The sequence below is a fragment of the Phallusia mammillata genome, chromosome 5, assembly GCF_965637545.1.
Source record: "Phallusia mammillata chromosome 5, kaPhaMamm4.hap1.1, whole genome shotgun sequence".
In the NCBI taxonomy this organism is placed as follows: domain Eukaryota; kingdom Metazoa; phylum Chordata; class Ascidiacea; order Phlebobranchia; family Ascidiidae; genus Phallusia; species Phallusia mammillata.
In genome coordinates this window covers 6,162,858-6,177,397 of record NC_137256.1, presented here as the reverse complement: position 1 = coordinate 6,177,397, position 14,540 = coordinate 6,162,858, and the positions used below count along the sequence as shown (strand labels likewise).

Here is a 14,540-nt window from a genome sequence, read left to right as displayed (position 1 = left end):
GCGAATTTCCATTGCTGTGCTTTTCAAAATAAAAATTATAAATTGAACTGTTCAAAAAATAAGACACAATGGTTTATTGAAGCGAGTAAGTTTGTAGTTAACCTGCATACAAGTATTGCAAAACAATCAACATAAGGAACAAAGATACAGTGTGTTTCCATAAGTGCATGTCACAAAACAATGAGAATAGCAGAAGACTTGATGTTAAACTGTTTCATAAAAGTCCATATGCAACGTCCATGTGGAAATCATGTCCTAGAACAGGGTCAAGTTCACAAGTCTGAAAGCACAAAAAAATACAAAAAGTAATCCAACAGGAGGGACTTAAGAAATTCACATTACCTGATCAAAATACTTTTTTGCTTCCTCTACATTTTTTGTCACACCATAACCATTGTGCAAACATCGAGACAAATAAAAACAAGCATATGCAATTCCTTTTCGAATGTAGGAAGCCAAACAGCCTGTATCTCTTGACAATCCATCAATGTCTGTATATTCCACGACCCTAAACAAACCATTCAGCACTGAATTAAATACTGAATTAGTATTTTTAATAAAAAAGCAACCAACCTGCGAGCGAGATCACTTGCTTTGGTGTAAAGCCTTTTATTGTAAAATAACTGCACCAATCTGCCTTGTGCATAAACATTACCACGGTCAGCAGCCTCTTTCAAGCATTCATATGCATTGCCTTCATTTTTTGCAATTCCAAGGCCATCAAGATACATCACACCAAGTATACCTGAAAAAAATACATGGGTAAAGCAGTATTCAGTGCATGCTAATGCTATTAAGATAACAAAGCGGTAAGTGTAATTATCTTGCTTAAACTATCATTAGTTTTTAAGAAACAATTTCTGCAAGGGTTCTTTAATGAAAAACTTTGTCCATCACCAGAGAAACTAATAGTTTGAGTAAAGCCACGGAAAATGGAAATGAAAGTACACAGTGTAGCACAACTTAATAGCTTCTTGGAAAAGAATAAAAGAAAACATTTCAGTACCTTGTGATTCCAAGCTACCATTTCCACAAGCTTCGGAATGCCAGAAAAATGATTGCTTTAGGTTGAGAAAGTCTGGTCTAGCATAAAGCATACCAAGCATTGTTTGTGCTAAAATACTTCCCTTTGGGCTTCCATCATCAGCAGCCATTAGCCACCACCTGTAATTATACCACATATTTACCCTATGCGGAACAATATTCAGAAACAATGTTCACCTTTCAGCATCAACATTACTTTGAGGTGCTCCATAGCCTTCAAAGTAAGCACGGCCTATGTTAAATTGTGCAGAGTGTTTAAGGTGAACTGCATGTGTGCTTTGCGTTTCAGCTACCTTCTTCATTAGCTCAAAGCCCTTTTTCTGAAATCATTTAAGAGAGATTGTTCTAAAAATTCACTGGGACACCTTGAATTTTTTGTGCAAGTCATACATACCACGTCCTGTTTTGTTCCCAATCCGTCATAGTGCATAGTGGCAAGCTGATACATTGCTTGATAATCCCACTCACATATCCTCTGAAACTGAACAATGGCCTTCTCGAGCAAACCCTACCAATAAAATGACATGTAAAGTTATTTTATACCAAAAATATATATAACTCATTTTGCAATGAGAAATTAGGTTAGCTACTACATGCAAAACCAGACTGTTATGTGGAAAAACAGTGTTTTATTAAAACCAAGAGCCAAGTGATTAGCATGACGTTAAGTTAACAAGGTTGTGGGTTCTATTTGCATCTTAACCACCTGCGTTTTTCAAAACTTGAAAAAATGAATGAAACTAAAAGGGTTGTTTGTCACCTCTTCATAGTAAAATTGTCCAAGAAGGAATGGTGCAGTTTTGTCACCAGAATTTATTTTTTCTAACAGGTGACTTTCAATTTTTTCAAACAATTGATCGTCGGTGGCGACACTTGTCGATCCAATTTTAGTGCTTTCGTCAACAACTTCATCATGAAGCGTGCTTATGACACTTCCTCCGCCAGTACCAGGGGCAACGCTAACATCAAGGGACTTTTCCATGGTTTTGTTGCGTTATTTTTAATATTAAACCACAGAAAGGCGTAGGTTTAAATAAACTTGAGATGAGATTGAATGTTTACCAGTTTGGCAGTCAATTAGTTGAAGTTTAGTTTACATTTAAACCTAAGCGACCAGGCACATAGCACAATTTTTTCAATCCACAAATATCAACATTCTGTATATTCTTGGTCATGAAATCACCCGCTGTAATTAAATGCGTTCGTTGGGCACAAAAGTGGATATTTTATCAAATAATATATATAGCATTTTACAATGCGGCTCCTAATGCATAGGATTTGTAACCATAGATACTGTGAAGTCAGGCATTGAGTTTCATAGAAATCAATATCAAATTTTCTAAATCAAAAAAGGTAATTTGGTCCCCGACATTCCTGGAAAAGTTGCAATAACTATTTATTGGCTTAATCATAAACATTAATGCCAAGGTAGTGTTTCGACACGTCTACACGATGTATTCTATATACACCACTACCTTGGCAGTAATGTTTATGATTAAACTACTTTTCAAGTCCGTGCATAGTGTTCCTAAGTATTTATTGGCTGTTCTTGATTTTTATGATTTTAGTGATCATATGTAGCATCGGGTTGTTTCCGAATTATAAATTTTCATCTCTTCTAAGTTCTTAGCACAGAGCTCATGTGTCGCCAAGGTGGAGGGTCGCAGTCGCAGATTTGGTAGAACTGAAATGTCGTTGGTCAGAATTCCACTAGAGTGAGTCTCGAAGCATGTTTGGGGGCAGATTTAATTTAGCTAAAAAGTTCTTGCAGACATATCCATTTGTTTATAAATTTAGGACACAAAAAAAATGTTGCAGACCATTTGCGCAGTGATATCTGATTCTTGTGCACTGGCAACATTTCGAATTTAAGGTGAATAGACTATATTTGACAATTTCGGGCAGAATGCTTCTGGTCATATTGTACGGCATTTTATATCACACGTACAAATATTTTGATGATAATTACTATATAACTGAGAATTATCGCAATGCGCTATTATTGTGACACGACTGTTTCACTTCAGGATGTGTTGCACAAGCGCAATTTCTTTTATTGTATGAGTAATAGATAGTCCCACTTTACGTCCGTTTATTGTAAATAACAATTTGAATTATAGTCTAGATATATTACCAATTACAAGTAAAATTTGATTCTGTAGCCGCATTATTGTCAGGTCGCAGAAAAGTAGCACCAGGCACATTGATCTTCTCAAAAATATACAAGATCGTTTGCCAGTAGCCTACATTTGAAATCCATGCGTCTATGCGGGCCGCACAACCTTCAAGTAATGGGCTGCATTTGGCCCGCGGGCCGCAGACCCCTGGGCTTAAGTGTGGGTGAATATAAACATCGCGTCTGTGTTCCGGATAATCGAATATTCCGGTTAATCGCATATTCCGGATAATCGAATATTCCGGTTAATCGCATATTCCGGATAATCGAATATTTCGGTTGATCGAATATTCCGGATAATCGCATATTTTGGATAATCGAATATTCCGGTTAATCGAATATTCCGGTTAATCGCATACTCCGGATAATCGAATATTCCGGTTAATCGAATATTCCGGTTAATCGAATATTCCGGATAATCGAATAATCCGGTTAATCGAATATTTTTAATATTTCGGTTAATCGAATATTCCGGTTAATCGCATATTTCGGATAATCGAATATTCCGGTTAATCGCATATTCCGGATAATCGAATATTTCGGATAATCGAATATTCCGGTTAATCGCATATTTCGGATAATTGAATATTCCGGTTAATCGAATATTCCGGTAAATCGAATATTTTAAAACAAATCGAGTAAAATCAACATCCCCATAATAAACCACTTGGAGGCTCTGTACTGCCATACGTACCACTTCTTGCAGAACAACTAATTTGATCAAGTCAAACGCTATTTGTAGCTTAAGCTATAAAACGTTAGATGATGTCCTATCAAGAGCATACCTTTGACATAATTAACGCCCACCAGTCCCACAGTGTTGCACGGCTTTTTAAAGCAACTGTGCTTCTTGTTGACAATTGACATGACCTGTATTTTGAAGATCGCAATGATACGAAACAACAGAAATAGTTACGTAACAATAACAATAGGCTTCAGGAAAAAAATGTGAACAAAACCAGATAAACAAAATATAAAGTTGTGAATCCAGGTTTTTGTGAAAAAAAACGAAGCTACTCGCGTACCACCTGAAAAACCTTCGCGTACCACTAGTGGTGGGCGTACCACAGGTTGGGAACCCCTGCTTTAAACAAACAGGAGGTTGCCTATATGCGGCTTAACATAAACGTTTACAACATGATAACACAAAAATGTTTACCGTATGATTTATTACTGCAAAAGAATGGCAATAAAAGCGCTGAAAGAAAATCGCTTAGCCAACAAGAAATCACCACAACATGCTTGTAGCGAGTAAAACTCAGATTTTTTCGTACACTCAAAACTTGCAGCCCTTCGAGGAGGCCGCTATGCCAGGGTTTGTTGGCTGAAAAGATTCACTGAAATAGCACTTAAAAACATTGGAATACTGTTTTGGTGATGCAAGTGCAAATTCACCAATTCCGTCAGAGTAGTTGAGTATTCCGTCTCCAATAACTTCATTTCTCCTCTCTCGTTCATCTGTGCACAGTTCGGTTTCAGCGGCTTTTCTAATTTACATTAAATTAACACAAAAAAACAACGTACCTCAAACAAAAGGTAATCGGATTCGGATTCGGCATACATTGAAACTAGTCTGAACTGGGAATCATTTAACGTATCGATTCGGTATCCAGTTAGTGAATAACAAGCCTGAAATAGTCGTGTTTAAAGAAAAACGTGCAAAATTTTTAAGATCACCAGAATGTATGTCTGCATGCCTACCTGCCGAAATTCTTGGATTTTTTTGGTGAACACTTCTTTTAGACGTTGATTTCGTAATTCGGCTCTACTTGCCTCCTCTTGAGCTAACTTTAACGATTCCACTGCAAATAAAGGTGTTCATCAAAATTCGACTGTCTACTATGGTTTATAGTAGAAACTGGCCAAACCGAGCTAAACTTAGTATTTGAATACGGTTTTACAGGCATTTGTCTAAATATTGAAAGTTACGTCTAGTCCTTAACATCGTTTAACAAAGATCAAAGATTAAAAAGTTGTAAAATGTAAACCATCCAGTGGCCATTTTCTGTTTTTGGAAAGATTTACAGTGGAAGTTCACCAATACAAAATGGGCTGAGTTACAGTTAGCGTCGGTGAAACGGACAAACACAAGGCTTTAAAGTTAGATGACCTGATGCCAGCAAAACAGAAAACCCAATTTAAAATTTTACAAATCAACTAACCTTCTGCCACAGAGACTTCATGACCATCTGCAGCTTCCCTCAACTTTTGCCTTAACCTCATGCATTCCTCTTTAAGGTTTGCAACATCCTGCTTGGACTTCTGGTGAGCCAAGTCAGCAGGGTTCATGGCAAAATGGATTACCTGAAAAATGAGTAGTCAAATATGTGTGTATTTCTGAACAATAGATTGACATACTTTAGTGTTTTCAGGATTATAATCCCCTTTTATCTTCCCCTGCTCAATCCAAGCTTCCAGTTGTTCAATTTTTTCGATTATGATCGGTCTTTCTGCCTCATATTTTTTAACCTGTGTGGTATAGAATATAGTATCAATAATGTTAAAAAATGAGAGTGTATTGTTGCCATGTTTTGCAAGGCATTATTATATCAAGTCTTGTTGTGTATTACAATGTACAACCAATGGACATTAACCAAAAATGAATAAAAGCAAATTTATATATACGAAGTAAAGAAACCTAAGCTTGGTTAGTTACATTTACCTTTTCTCTTAAAACAGAGTTTTCTTCATTCATTGTCTGTGAAACCATAGGAGAATCTGGTGTTTCTTTTAATTCTTTTTGTGACTCCAGTGTTTTGATCCCAAGTCGGTTCCTCATGGCCTCCTCTGCCAGTTTCTAGAAATATTAACAGTGACAACAAACATACTCAAGTTTCACATTCTTTTTTTCATATACGGTTGGCAAGCCTAACAATTAACTGAATTTGACCAATCAAATACCATTTTTACCTTTTGAAATCAAATATTGTCTATTTTCCTGGACCGGTTTTGTGGTTGTTGTAACTTGTAAGGAGTTGCATTTTAATGGTGTGCTTTATACTTGACTAATATTCAACCCATTTGACAATTATTTAATCACTTTTTTAGGCTGGTATAATACCCCCAATCCTAATTTCAAACCTTGTTTTCGTCCTCTAGTTCCTCAATTCTGTGATAAAGTCGCTTATTTGATGCTGCTTCATTCTCAATTCTCTTGTTAAGTTGTGTTGTGTGAGATGTCATCGTGAGTTCAGCATCATAAGACTGCCAATTTACAGTAGTTAATGATAAGTACAAACAAAACATGCAAACTTCTCAAGTAGCTACCTGTAGTATCTCCCTAATAGAGTCCCGCTCTTTTGCTAGTAGGCCAGCACGCTTTCGTAACCTAAGTAGCTGAGCATTAAGGGAAGCACAAATTTCACTTTTTTCTGTTAACTGAAAAACAAACGAAGTTATACTGTGGGAAGGAAATGAATGCACAGTTTAGCACACAAAAAACCTTCTGATCAATTGCCTTTATAGATGAATTTAGCTCAATATTGTGGTTTCTTAAGGTTGAAAGTTCAGCTTTCAAGTTTAGGTTTTCCTCTTGGGCCGTTGATAACTTTTGAGACAAAGAACTCAGCTGAAAAGTTTGAAAATATGTGTTTACTTTGAAAAAATGTAAGAATCATAAACATGTGTATTAGTTAACTACTTCAATTTGCAGTGAGGAATGTTCATTTTTAGTGACACTCATATTTTGTAGTTGTTCAATTCTTTGTGTCAGCATATTGTTTTCTACTTCCAACGAAGGGACATTAGCACACTGTAATTCGGCCCTTGCCAACTTGGACTCCACAGAATGAAGTTTTTCTTGTAAAAGAGCAAAGTTATCATTGTTTTGCCTGAAAACAAGGAAAATAAAAAATAAAAAAAGGTTGAGTTAGAAAGGTTGTGACATTGTACCTAAGTAGGTAGTTTTCCTCATGGATTTTCTTGAATTCCACCTCAATATGCCTAAGACGATTCATTTCTTCTTTCAGTGTCTATATAAAGGTATAGTAAACCTTGGTTAATCCAGATTCGGTTAATCCGGATATTCGCCTAATTCGGACAAAGCTCGAGGTACAAATGATTTGAAACATGGTAAGGCTTGAACTAATTAACCTCAGTTAATGGGATCTTTGCATAACCTGGACAACTTTGTTGGTCCAAACGGATCTGGGTTAACCTAGGTTTACTGTATACAAGGTTTTATACAGACTTTGGTTGAGTTCAGATTGGTTATACTTGTACAAAAGTAAAAGGTTTTCACACCTTTGCTAATGTTTTAGTGTCTTGTAATGTTGCAAGCTCCTGCTTTAGGCGATTAACTTGTTGTTCGCTACGTGCCAATTTACTCTTAGTTTCTTGGTAATCCTGTAGAACAGTCTGAGAAGCTTCCAAACTAAAATATAACAAACATATGCCACTGAAATTAAACAGTTTTCACATGTGTAGACTTAGATTAGGTATTTATACTGTAAAACTAGTTTATAGATCTAATGTAATAAATAACCTGACAAAAAAGTTAACATTCTACATCAGTGGTTCTCAAACTTTTTATTGTCGGGGCCAAATGGCATTTTTTTAAGTGTGTAGGGAGCCGCAAAAAAATGAAACCTTGAGAAAATCACTAAAGAAGATGACTTTGAAAGCTAAAATAGCAATGTTTGGTGGTTTTCTGAGGTCTGGTGCGAACCGCAAAATAAGTAGTTGAGAGCCGCATGCGGCCCCGAAAACCGAGTTTGAGAACCACTGTTCTACATGATAAAAAAAAGCTAATTGACTGGTCACATGTAATTTGACTGGTCACAAGCTCTCAAAATGGTTTTGGGTACACAAACATTAAAGAAAACTTGTTAAAGTTTGTTTGACAATGTTAGTTGTATTTCAGTGATGAAAGCTGCATATACCTGGTCTAAATGATTAAAGCAAATTTACAATGACAAAGAAATCAAGTCACCTTCGCTTGTACTGGCCCATGTGAGTATAATGTTCTTCACATTTTAGATTGAGTATGTTGTTTTGTGATTGAAGCATGAGGTTATGTTCAGATAGTTGTTGGTTTTGATTTGTCAACATCATCATTTCTTCACTGAGTCCTAATAAACCAAGATATTATTTATGAAAAACCCTATCTCAACACCACATTAGCGGCAAAACATGTACTTGAATCAGCTTCTTGTTTAAGTGTCTCTAAGTGCAAGTAACTGTTTTCCCATTTGGAAATTTCCATTTCCTTATCTTTTCGCATTTGTTTAACTTCATCTTGCATGTCTAACAGCTTGGTGGTTAGGCTGTTGACTTTTCCTTGCAAACTGTCGGATCTAAGAAGCACAAAACCAAGCAAATTAAAAATATACTTATACCGCCAAGTAATACAAACACAAAAAAATATTATTCATACTTGTCTTTCAGCACTTTGTTTTGCGCTGTCAGTTGTTCAAACTTGGACTCCAGTTCAATATTTGCTTTAACATGGGCTCTCTCCGATGATGCATGTGCCGCCTCAATCTGTTTCATCTTCACCTAAAAGTAACAACAACTTTGATTAAAGTTTAATGCAACATGGTTTGCATATGTCTGTTGTTTGTACCCTCATCATCACATCAGATGCTTTGGATGTGTTTTCTTTGATGGTCTGCAAAACAAAACAGGGAGGTGTTACTATCTTCAGCAAGGGATAAGCAACCTACAGCCTGCCAAGCAAATCCTATTGCTGGTAACCGCTTTGCAAGGTTTGTACTACTTTCCCTATAATACACAAATAAATGGGACAATTCAGCACAATGAGGAGGTGAGCTTATTAAATAGTTCAATAAAATTTGCAAGATCCACCAACAACAACATGAACGTACATTGCTGGTCCCAGATAGATTTGTATTTCAGAGTTGCCTGGAGTTGACATTGTGTTCAAAGCCACAGGCCAATACCAAGAACATGAAGAAAAAGGTATTCGACAAATCAGTATTGTCCACTGAGACCTTCATGGTCTTGGTATTGGCCTGTGGCTTTGAATAGGATGTCAACTCCAGGCAACTCTGAAATACAAGTCTATCTGGGACCAGCAACGTACTTTTCGACCATGCACAGAATCTATTCTAAAAAATGTGCATTTAAGTCACCAAATCTTGTTTTTGAAGTGCAGTAATTAAGTTAATGCAATTGTATCAAATATGCAATCCTCTCTAGATTAGTGAGAGCATTGCATTTTAAATAGGCCTACCATACGTCCTCCTTTTGGAGGACATGTCCTCCTTTTTAACAAAAACCAAGTTGTCCTCCGAGGACTAAAAAAAGTAACCAAATGTCCTCCTTTTTAATGAATTTCTGATTTACCAACTACATAAGTGACAATTATGCCTTTGAAAATAGCTTATTTTTTAAAGAATACAGGTGAATTTTACATTTTTTTGAAAAAAACAAGGTTGTTTTGGTGTGGTAATGTGTAAACATCAAACTTTATCCGAATTATAATTCAATACCGTCCAATTTCTAAGGCTAATTTTTGGGGGGCCCTTAAGTATTTTTTCATGTTCTTTTTATAAAGGTGTCCTCCTTTTTAGGGATGGAAATATGGTAGCTCTAATTTTAAATTGCTTGTTGTAGTTTGCGAAGATTGCATATTAGAGTTGCCAGCCAACCACTGCACTGCCCAAGACAGTAAAAAATCACTTCTGTATTAGTGTAGCTATAGCTATTGTTAAAAAACTGCAGTACCAAAAACCAATTGCAAAAAAAAATGATTAGCAAATAGCAATTCAAGAAAAACAAACCAATTCCGAAGATGGATTATCGCTATGCGACGACAAAAACCGTTTGAAATCGCCCATGATGCGAAATGTAGTTGTATTTTCCGCTGTTTCGGAATAATCCTCCATTTTAGCAGAGATTTCACGACACAAATTCACAAGTCACAACACATGCGCTGCCGCAATGTAAACTTTAAAAATCAAGACGTAAATCCCGCGTGTGCAGTCAAGCGTTTCACAACTTTATTTCACGTTGGGTGATTGTAGTAAAAGTTTGTTTACTATCACGTTTTTTGTTTCTGCTAGTTTTTGGCTTTTTTATATAAATGTTTACGAAATAATAGTTTTAACTCGTTTACATATTACTCAATTTCTGCTTCTTATACGTCTGAACTTTGTGAAATGGTTTTTTTTTTCTTAGCTGACCAGTGTGACCACTTATCACAAGGTTTTGAATTTGATTTTGTGATTGAAATTAGGAAATAATATCGCAATTACTTTTCGTTATGAAGCGTGATTGATAGTTGATAGTAACCATTATCAGAGTACATGAAATATTAGACCAGGTGATATATTTTCCTTTTTTGACATTGTTTCAGAAATATTGCATATCACACCCGCCAATTTTGTAAGTTTCTAATACAGTATGGCAAATGAATTTGTTGGACGTCATGTCAGTATTAACTGTGGACCAGTTCTGGGTTTCTTTCAAGGACAAATAACCTCTGTCAATAGTTCCAATCAAGCAATTACCATCAAGGATGCATTTAAAAATGGTGTTAAGTGTTCATGTCCGGAGGTAACGCTTGTGTAAGTATAAAATTTGTTCTATTAAATCAACACATATGCCTTGTACATGTTCAAATACATAATGTTTTATTTGGTTTTACAAAATAATACATTTATGCTAATATTTTTTTCTGGCTGATTTTTTTTCTATTGTTTGCATATTTTTTTCTGTTTTTCTTTTCACCTGGTGTGAAATCAGGGGTGGCTGAAAAAGTGACCTCTGGGTCTTTTGCTACCCTGCCACTGAAAAAGTGCAAAAAATAAACGTAATTGATTATGTACTTACAGGGCAAGTGATATTGTGGATCTTAGTATGATTGATGAGCTCATGCCGAATTCGACAGCTCCTGATACTACTTCAAAACCTGCACCCAGACAGAAAGAAAAACAACCCAATAACTCAAATACAGGCAAAAATCAATCGAAAGAAAGAAAAAAAGGTTTACAAACAGCATCACCTCAAACTATGTCACCTCCAAGAGTAACACACAGTTTTCGAGAACAGCGCCACCCATTTGTTAAGGATGGAAGGCCACAGAGTAGGTTTTGTATGTTTGGTGCAAAACATAGTTTGTAAAAAAAAATAACATTGCTCTATTGTGTAGGTGGTCGTCAACGAATTGATTCCCATAGTGGGTTGGATGATTGTTTTAGCATTGACCAAGCAGAATTAAACGAAGATTTTGATTTTGAAAAGAACCTTGCCTTATTTGATAAGCAGTCAATGTACATTGTTGCTTTATTGTTAAGTCTGTTACCGTTCTGGTTAAAATGTTTAATTTATGTTTACAGAATGCCTAACAAGGTGAAAAAACACAAGACTGTGGCTAAATACAGGCATGATGAAAATGTGTTGGAAAGCAAACCTACTGTGTATAGACAGATTGTCACCAATAGTTCAGAGAAAGGAGTAGCTGAATATTATACAGGTAAAAATACACCTATTTTTTAATGAGATACTTTATCCAACCTTGATTTGTGGTGCTTTTAAAGTTTATTTACAAAATTGACCTGGGCTACAAGGTTGGCCTTCACTTTGGACTCACGATTTGTTGTGAATGAATTTAGGTGCTCAATTTGTTTTATAGATGCTGGTTTAGTGGTTCCATGCATTTCTTCCAGCACACATGCAAGGATATGTGAAACCGCTGAGCTCATGGGAATTAGCTATACCAGGCAGTTTGAAGCATTTGCCATCAGTGCAAACCTCATGGCTTTATCTGTAGTGGGCGGCAGCAACAGGTTTAATTTGTTAATTGCTTATCAGTGCAACTTTGAATTAAGCCTTCTTGATTTTGGGGGGGTTTGTTGTATATTTGGTCCCATAAAATTAACGAAATTAGTACAAACTTATGCTGCCCCTTTAATCAATAAAGATGAATCAATACAATATCTCTGAATTTTTGCATGTGATGGATGTAACGTGTTTATTTCTTCTAGTCTGTCTATCAGTTTATCTCCTAAAATATGAATTTTGAAACAAGTAAAAGCTCCTAAAAACATTAAATTTAAAACACATAATTTTGTCCTGTTTAACTCATAGACTTCATCCCCGCAATGCACATCAGCGTCCGCACATTGTTGTATTTACTGCTTCCCACCAACTTGGAGCACAAGCAATTGCCACAGCGCGGCATCTTGCTAATCAGAATGTACAGGTTGAAGTTTTTATGGATGATTTTGTGAAGGTAAATGTTACCCAAATATGACACCAAAACAATTGGTACCATTTCAAACTGCCTTTTTTCTTTTTCAAGATGCATGATTACATCCAAGATGAATTGAAGCTACTCACCTTAACTTCAGCAAGACTAATCAATGATGTTAAAGGTAGCTTATTCAGTTTTAGAAAACCTGTGCAGGAATGGAGGCCCTGGCATTGGAACCAGAATTTTAAACTTCTTTTACATTTATGTTAAGTTTATTTCACTTGGTAAAAGAACAGGTAGTGACACAATTGCACTCAACAATCACCAAGCCTGGGAACAGCTGCACAACGTTGAACTGTTATGGAGTGCAAAATAGTGAATGACACAATCGGTGAAACATGACTAAATGCGCTGTAGCAACATATTTGTTTTACTATTTCATTATAACAATGCATCTTCTAGCCAATATTAGTATCAATTAGTTGAAAAATTGTATATTAGCCAGCCAAGCTGTTGATTAGTATCAGTAAGCTAAAAAACCTGACTTTTTTTTCAGATTTGCCGAGCACTCCAGTTGATCTGGTGATAGTTGCGATGGAAGATGGATTCAGCAGCTTCTTTCGTCAGCATGCTTGGTATAAAGCTGCCACTAGGTGGTGCAGCAACACCATCGCTCCGATCATGTGTTTCTGCCCTCCCGATGATGAAGTTAGCCATTTCTTGTTTATTGCTAAAATGTGGTGATAGCTTAGTACAGGAGTACATGACCAGTTTGCTATTAACGGTTGTATCTGAACTCTTGTTTGGCTGAGCGACGCTGGTTTCAAAAAATATGCCAGGATTAGGCGAAAATCCGTATTAAGCGATGTCGACTAGTTAAATTAAGGCCTTACCACATTACAATTCATTTGTATCTCAAGTTTCGTCTGAATTAGGCAAAGATCGGGATTAACCGAGGTTTACTGTATATATATCCAAACCAATTTTGAGAGGGAAATATGAGATTACAGTTTTTTATTAATGCTAGACCGCAAATACGTTTTTTAATATACATGTGTGCGACCTAAAGTATCATCCGTGGTCATAGGATCGCAGATTGTGCAATAATATTCCGTTCATCAGTACACGATAACTGATTTTAATTTGTATTTGCCCTTAGGAAACCTTTACACATTGAAGACTGAAAATTTAAAATCGCGTGTTAACATTACTCACTTTTTGCGATTTGTTGGCAAATAATTATCCTTAACGAATTTCTATTACAAAAGACCGTTATATAAGCTGTTGCTGCTAGGCATAATACCACATTTATAGAGCTTCGCTAGCAATTTTTTTTATATACCGACGTTTCGACGTCTTAAACGGGTAGCAGAAGACGGTTATGTTATTAAACGAAAGAATTTGATGCACATTGGTTTTTAGAAAAACGCTACAAAATACAATATTGTTAATTTTTTGCAGGACTTTAAGCCCAAATTCAACATCAAATGGTCGGTATGTTCGATTCTGCCGCAATCACTGCCCGAATCTTTTGGTCTTGTCTATCTCCTCGACATAGGCTTGCCACCAAAGGTATTCAAGCAGGTCGGGATCACATATCGCTCTCCGTTTTGCTCTAAATCTTTTATTGCTCTTCACCGTAACCGATAGCCGTAATACACACCCCTTTTCTATTTCCGTGTTAATGTCGTTTAACGTTCAAAATACAAATCCCATTTTCTTGTTGTAGGTAGCGATTGTATTTCTGTATCACGCTCAATCATATTTGTTAAACGTTGTGGCAAAAATTTTGGCTGTGTTTTTAACTCTCGTATGAAACTTATATTTTTGGAGTCGGTAGCACCATTGTGTGTTGTGCTTTTTGCGTCGTTGAGTACCTGTTAGCTTACATTGCCGTTCTAAATAAACTTTTTTCTCACTGTTGAACTGGTTCATATTTGTGCAGACTGTTTTTTTTACATGGTGTAATAAACTCAAGGTCAGGGACAAATGGCCTTTCAAAAAGTTCGTTGCTTTATGTTTTATGTATTTGGGAATCACAACATTTTGTTTAAAATTCAATACATTGGCACAAACATATGTATTCGTGGGCGGTTATAGTTGTTAAATGACCTTTATGTAAAAGTTGAGATTTTTATTATTTAATCTGATTTCAAGCAATTT

The 14,540-nt window shown here is 36.1% G+C and overlaps 3 protein-coding genes across 5 annotated transcripts; 1 reads left to right on the top strand and 2 right to left on the bottom strand.

The window, feature by feature from the left end:
- Window positions 1-59: 59 nt before the first annotated feature.
- Window positions 60-2,266, bottom strand: LOC145228989 (LRP2-binding protein-like). Its single transcript, XM_080094225.1, has 7 exons — window positions 1,805-2,266; window positions 1,439-1,552; window positions 1,222-1,364; window positions 1,007-1,164; window positions 574-745; window positions 343-508; window positions 60-280 (listed from the first exon to the last, which is right to left on the bottom strand). The coding sequence occupies exons 1-7, from the start codon at window positions 2,024-2,026 to the stop codon at window positions 215-217; spliced, it is 1,041 nt and encodes a 346-aa protein (XP_079950351.1). The 5' UTR covers window positions 2,027-2,266; the 3' UTR covers window positions 60-214.
- Window positions 2,267-4,372: 2,106 nt separating this feature from the next.
- LOC145229172 (mitotic spindle assembly checkpoint protein MAD1-like) lies at window positions 4,373-10,153 on the bottom strand. 2 transcript variants are annotated; one of them, XM_080094466.1, is made up of 17 exons: window positions 9,964-10,153; window positions 8,784-8,828; window positions 8,595-8,716; window positions 8,357-8,514; window positions 8,151-8,289; window positions 7,463-7,592; window positions 7,112-7,191; window positions 6,861-7,050; window positions 6,663-6,788; window positions 6,488-6,598; window positions 6,302-6,424; window positions 5,883-6,017; window positions 5,579-5,689; window positions 5,383-5,524; window positions 4,922-5,022; window positions 4,745-4,849; window positions 4,373-4,678 (listed from the first exon to the last, which is right to left on the bottom strand). In XM_080094466.1, the coding sequence occupies exons 1-17, from the start codon at window positions 10,066-10,068 to the stop codon at window positions 4,526-4,528; spliced, it is 2,076 nt and encodes a 691-aa protein (XP_079950592.1). In that variant the 5' UTR covers window positions 10,069-10,153; the 3' UTR covers window positions 4,373-4,525. The 2 variants fall into 2 exon arrangements, with proteins under 2 accessions (XP_079950592.1, XP_079950593.1); XM_080094467.1 differs by lacking the exon at window positions 4,745-4,849 and having other exon boundaries at window positions 4,672-4,707; window positions 9,964-10,149.
- A 359-nt stretch (window positions 10,154-10,512) lies between these two features.
- Window positions 10,513-14,303, top strand: LOC145229173 (enhancer of mRNA-decapping protein 3-like). Of its 2 annotated transcripts, XM_080094469.1 has the most exons (9): window positions 10,513-10,749; window positions 11,017-11,267; window positions 11,334-11,454; window positions 11,521-11,657; window positions 11,817-11,970; window positions 12,272-12,416; window positions 12,486-12,558; window positions 12,934-13,085; window positions 13,839-14,303. In XM_080094469.1, exons 1-9 carry the CDS (start codon window positions 10,586-10,588, stop codon window positions 14,025-14,027), a joined length of 1,386 nt encoding a protein of 461 aa, XP_079950595.1. In that variant the 5' UTR covers window positions 10,513-10,585; the 3' UTR covers window positions 14,028-14,303. The 2 variants fall into 2 exon arrangements, with proteins under 2 accessions (XP_079950595.1, XP_079950594.1); XM_080094468.1 differs by having other exon boundaries at window positions 11,334-11,657.
- The last annotated feature ends 237 nt before the right edge of the window (window positions 14,304-14,540 follow it).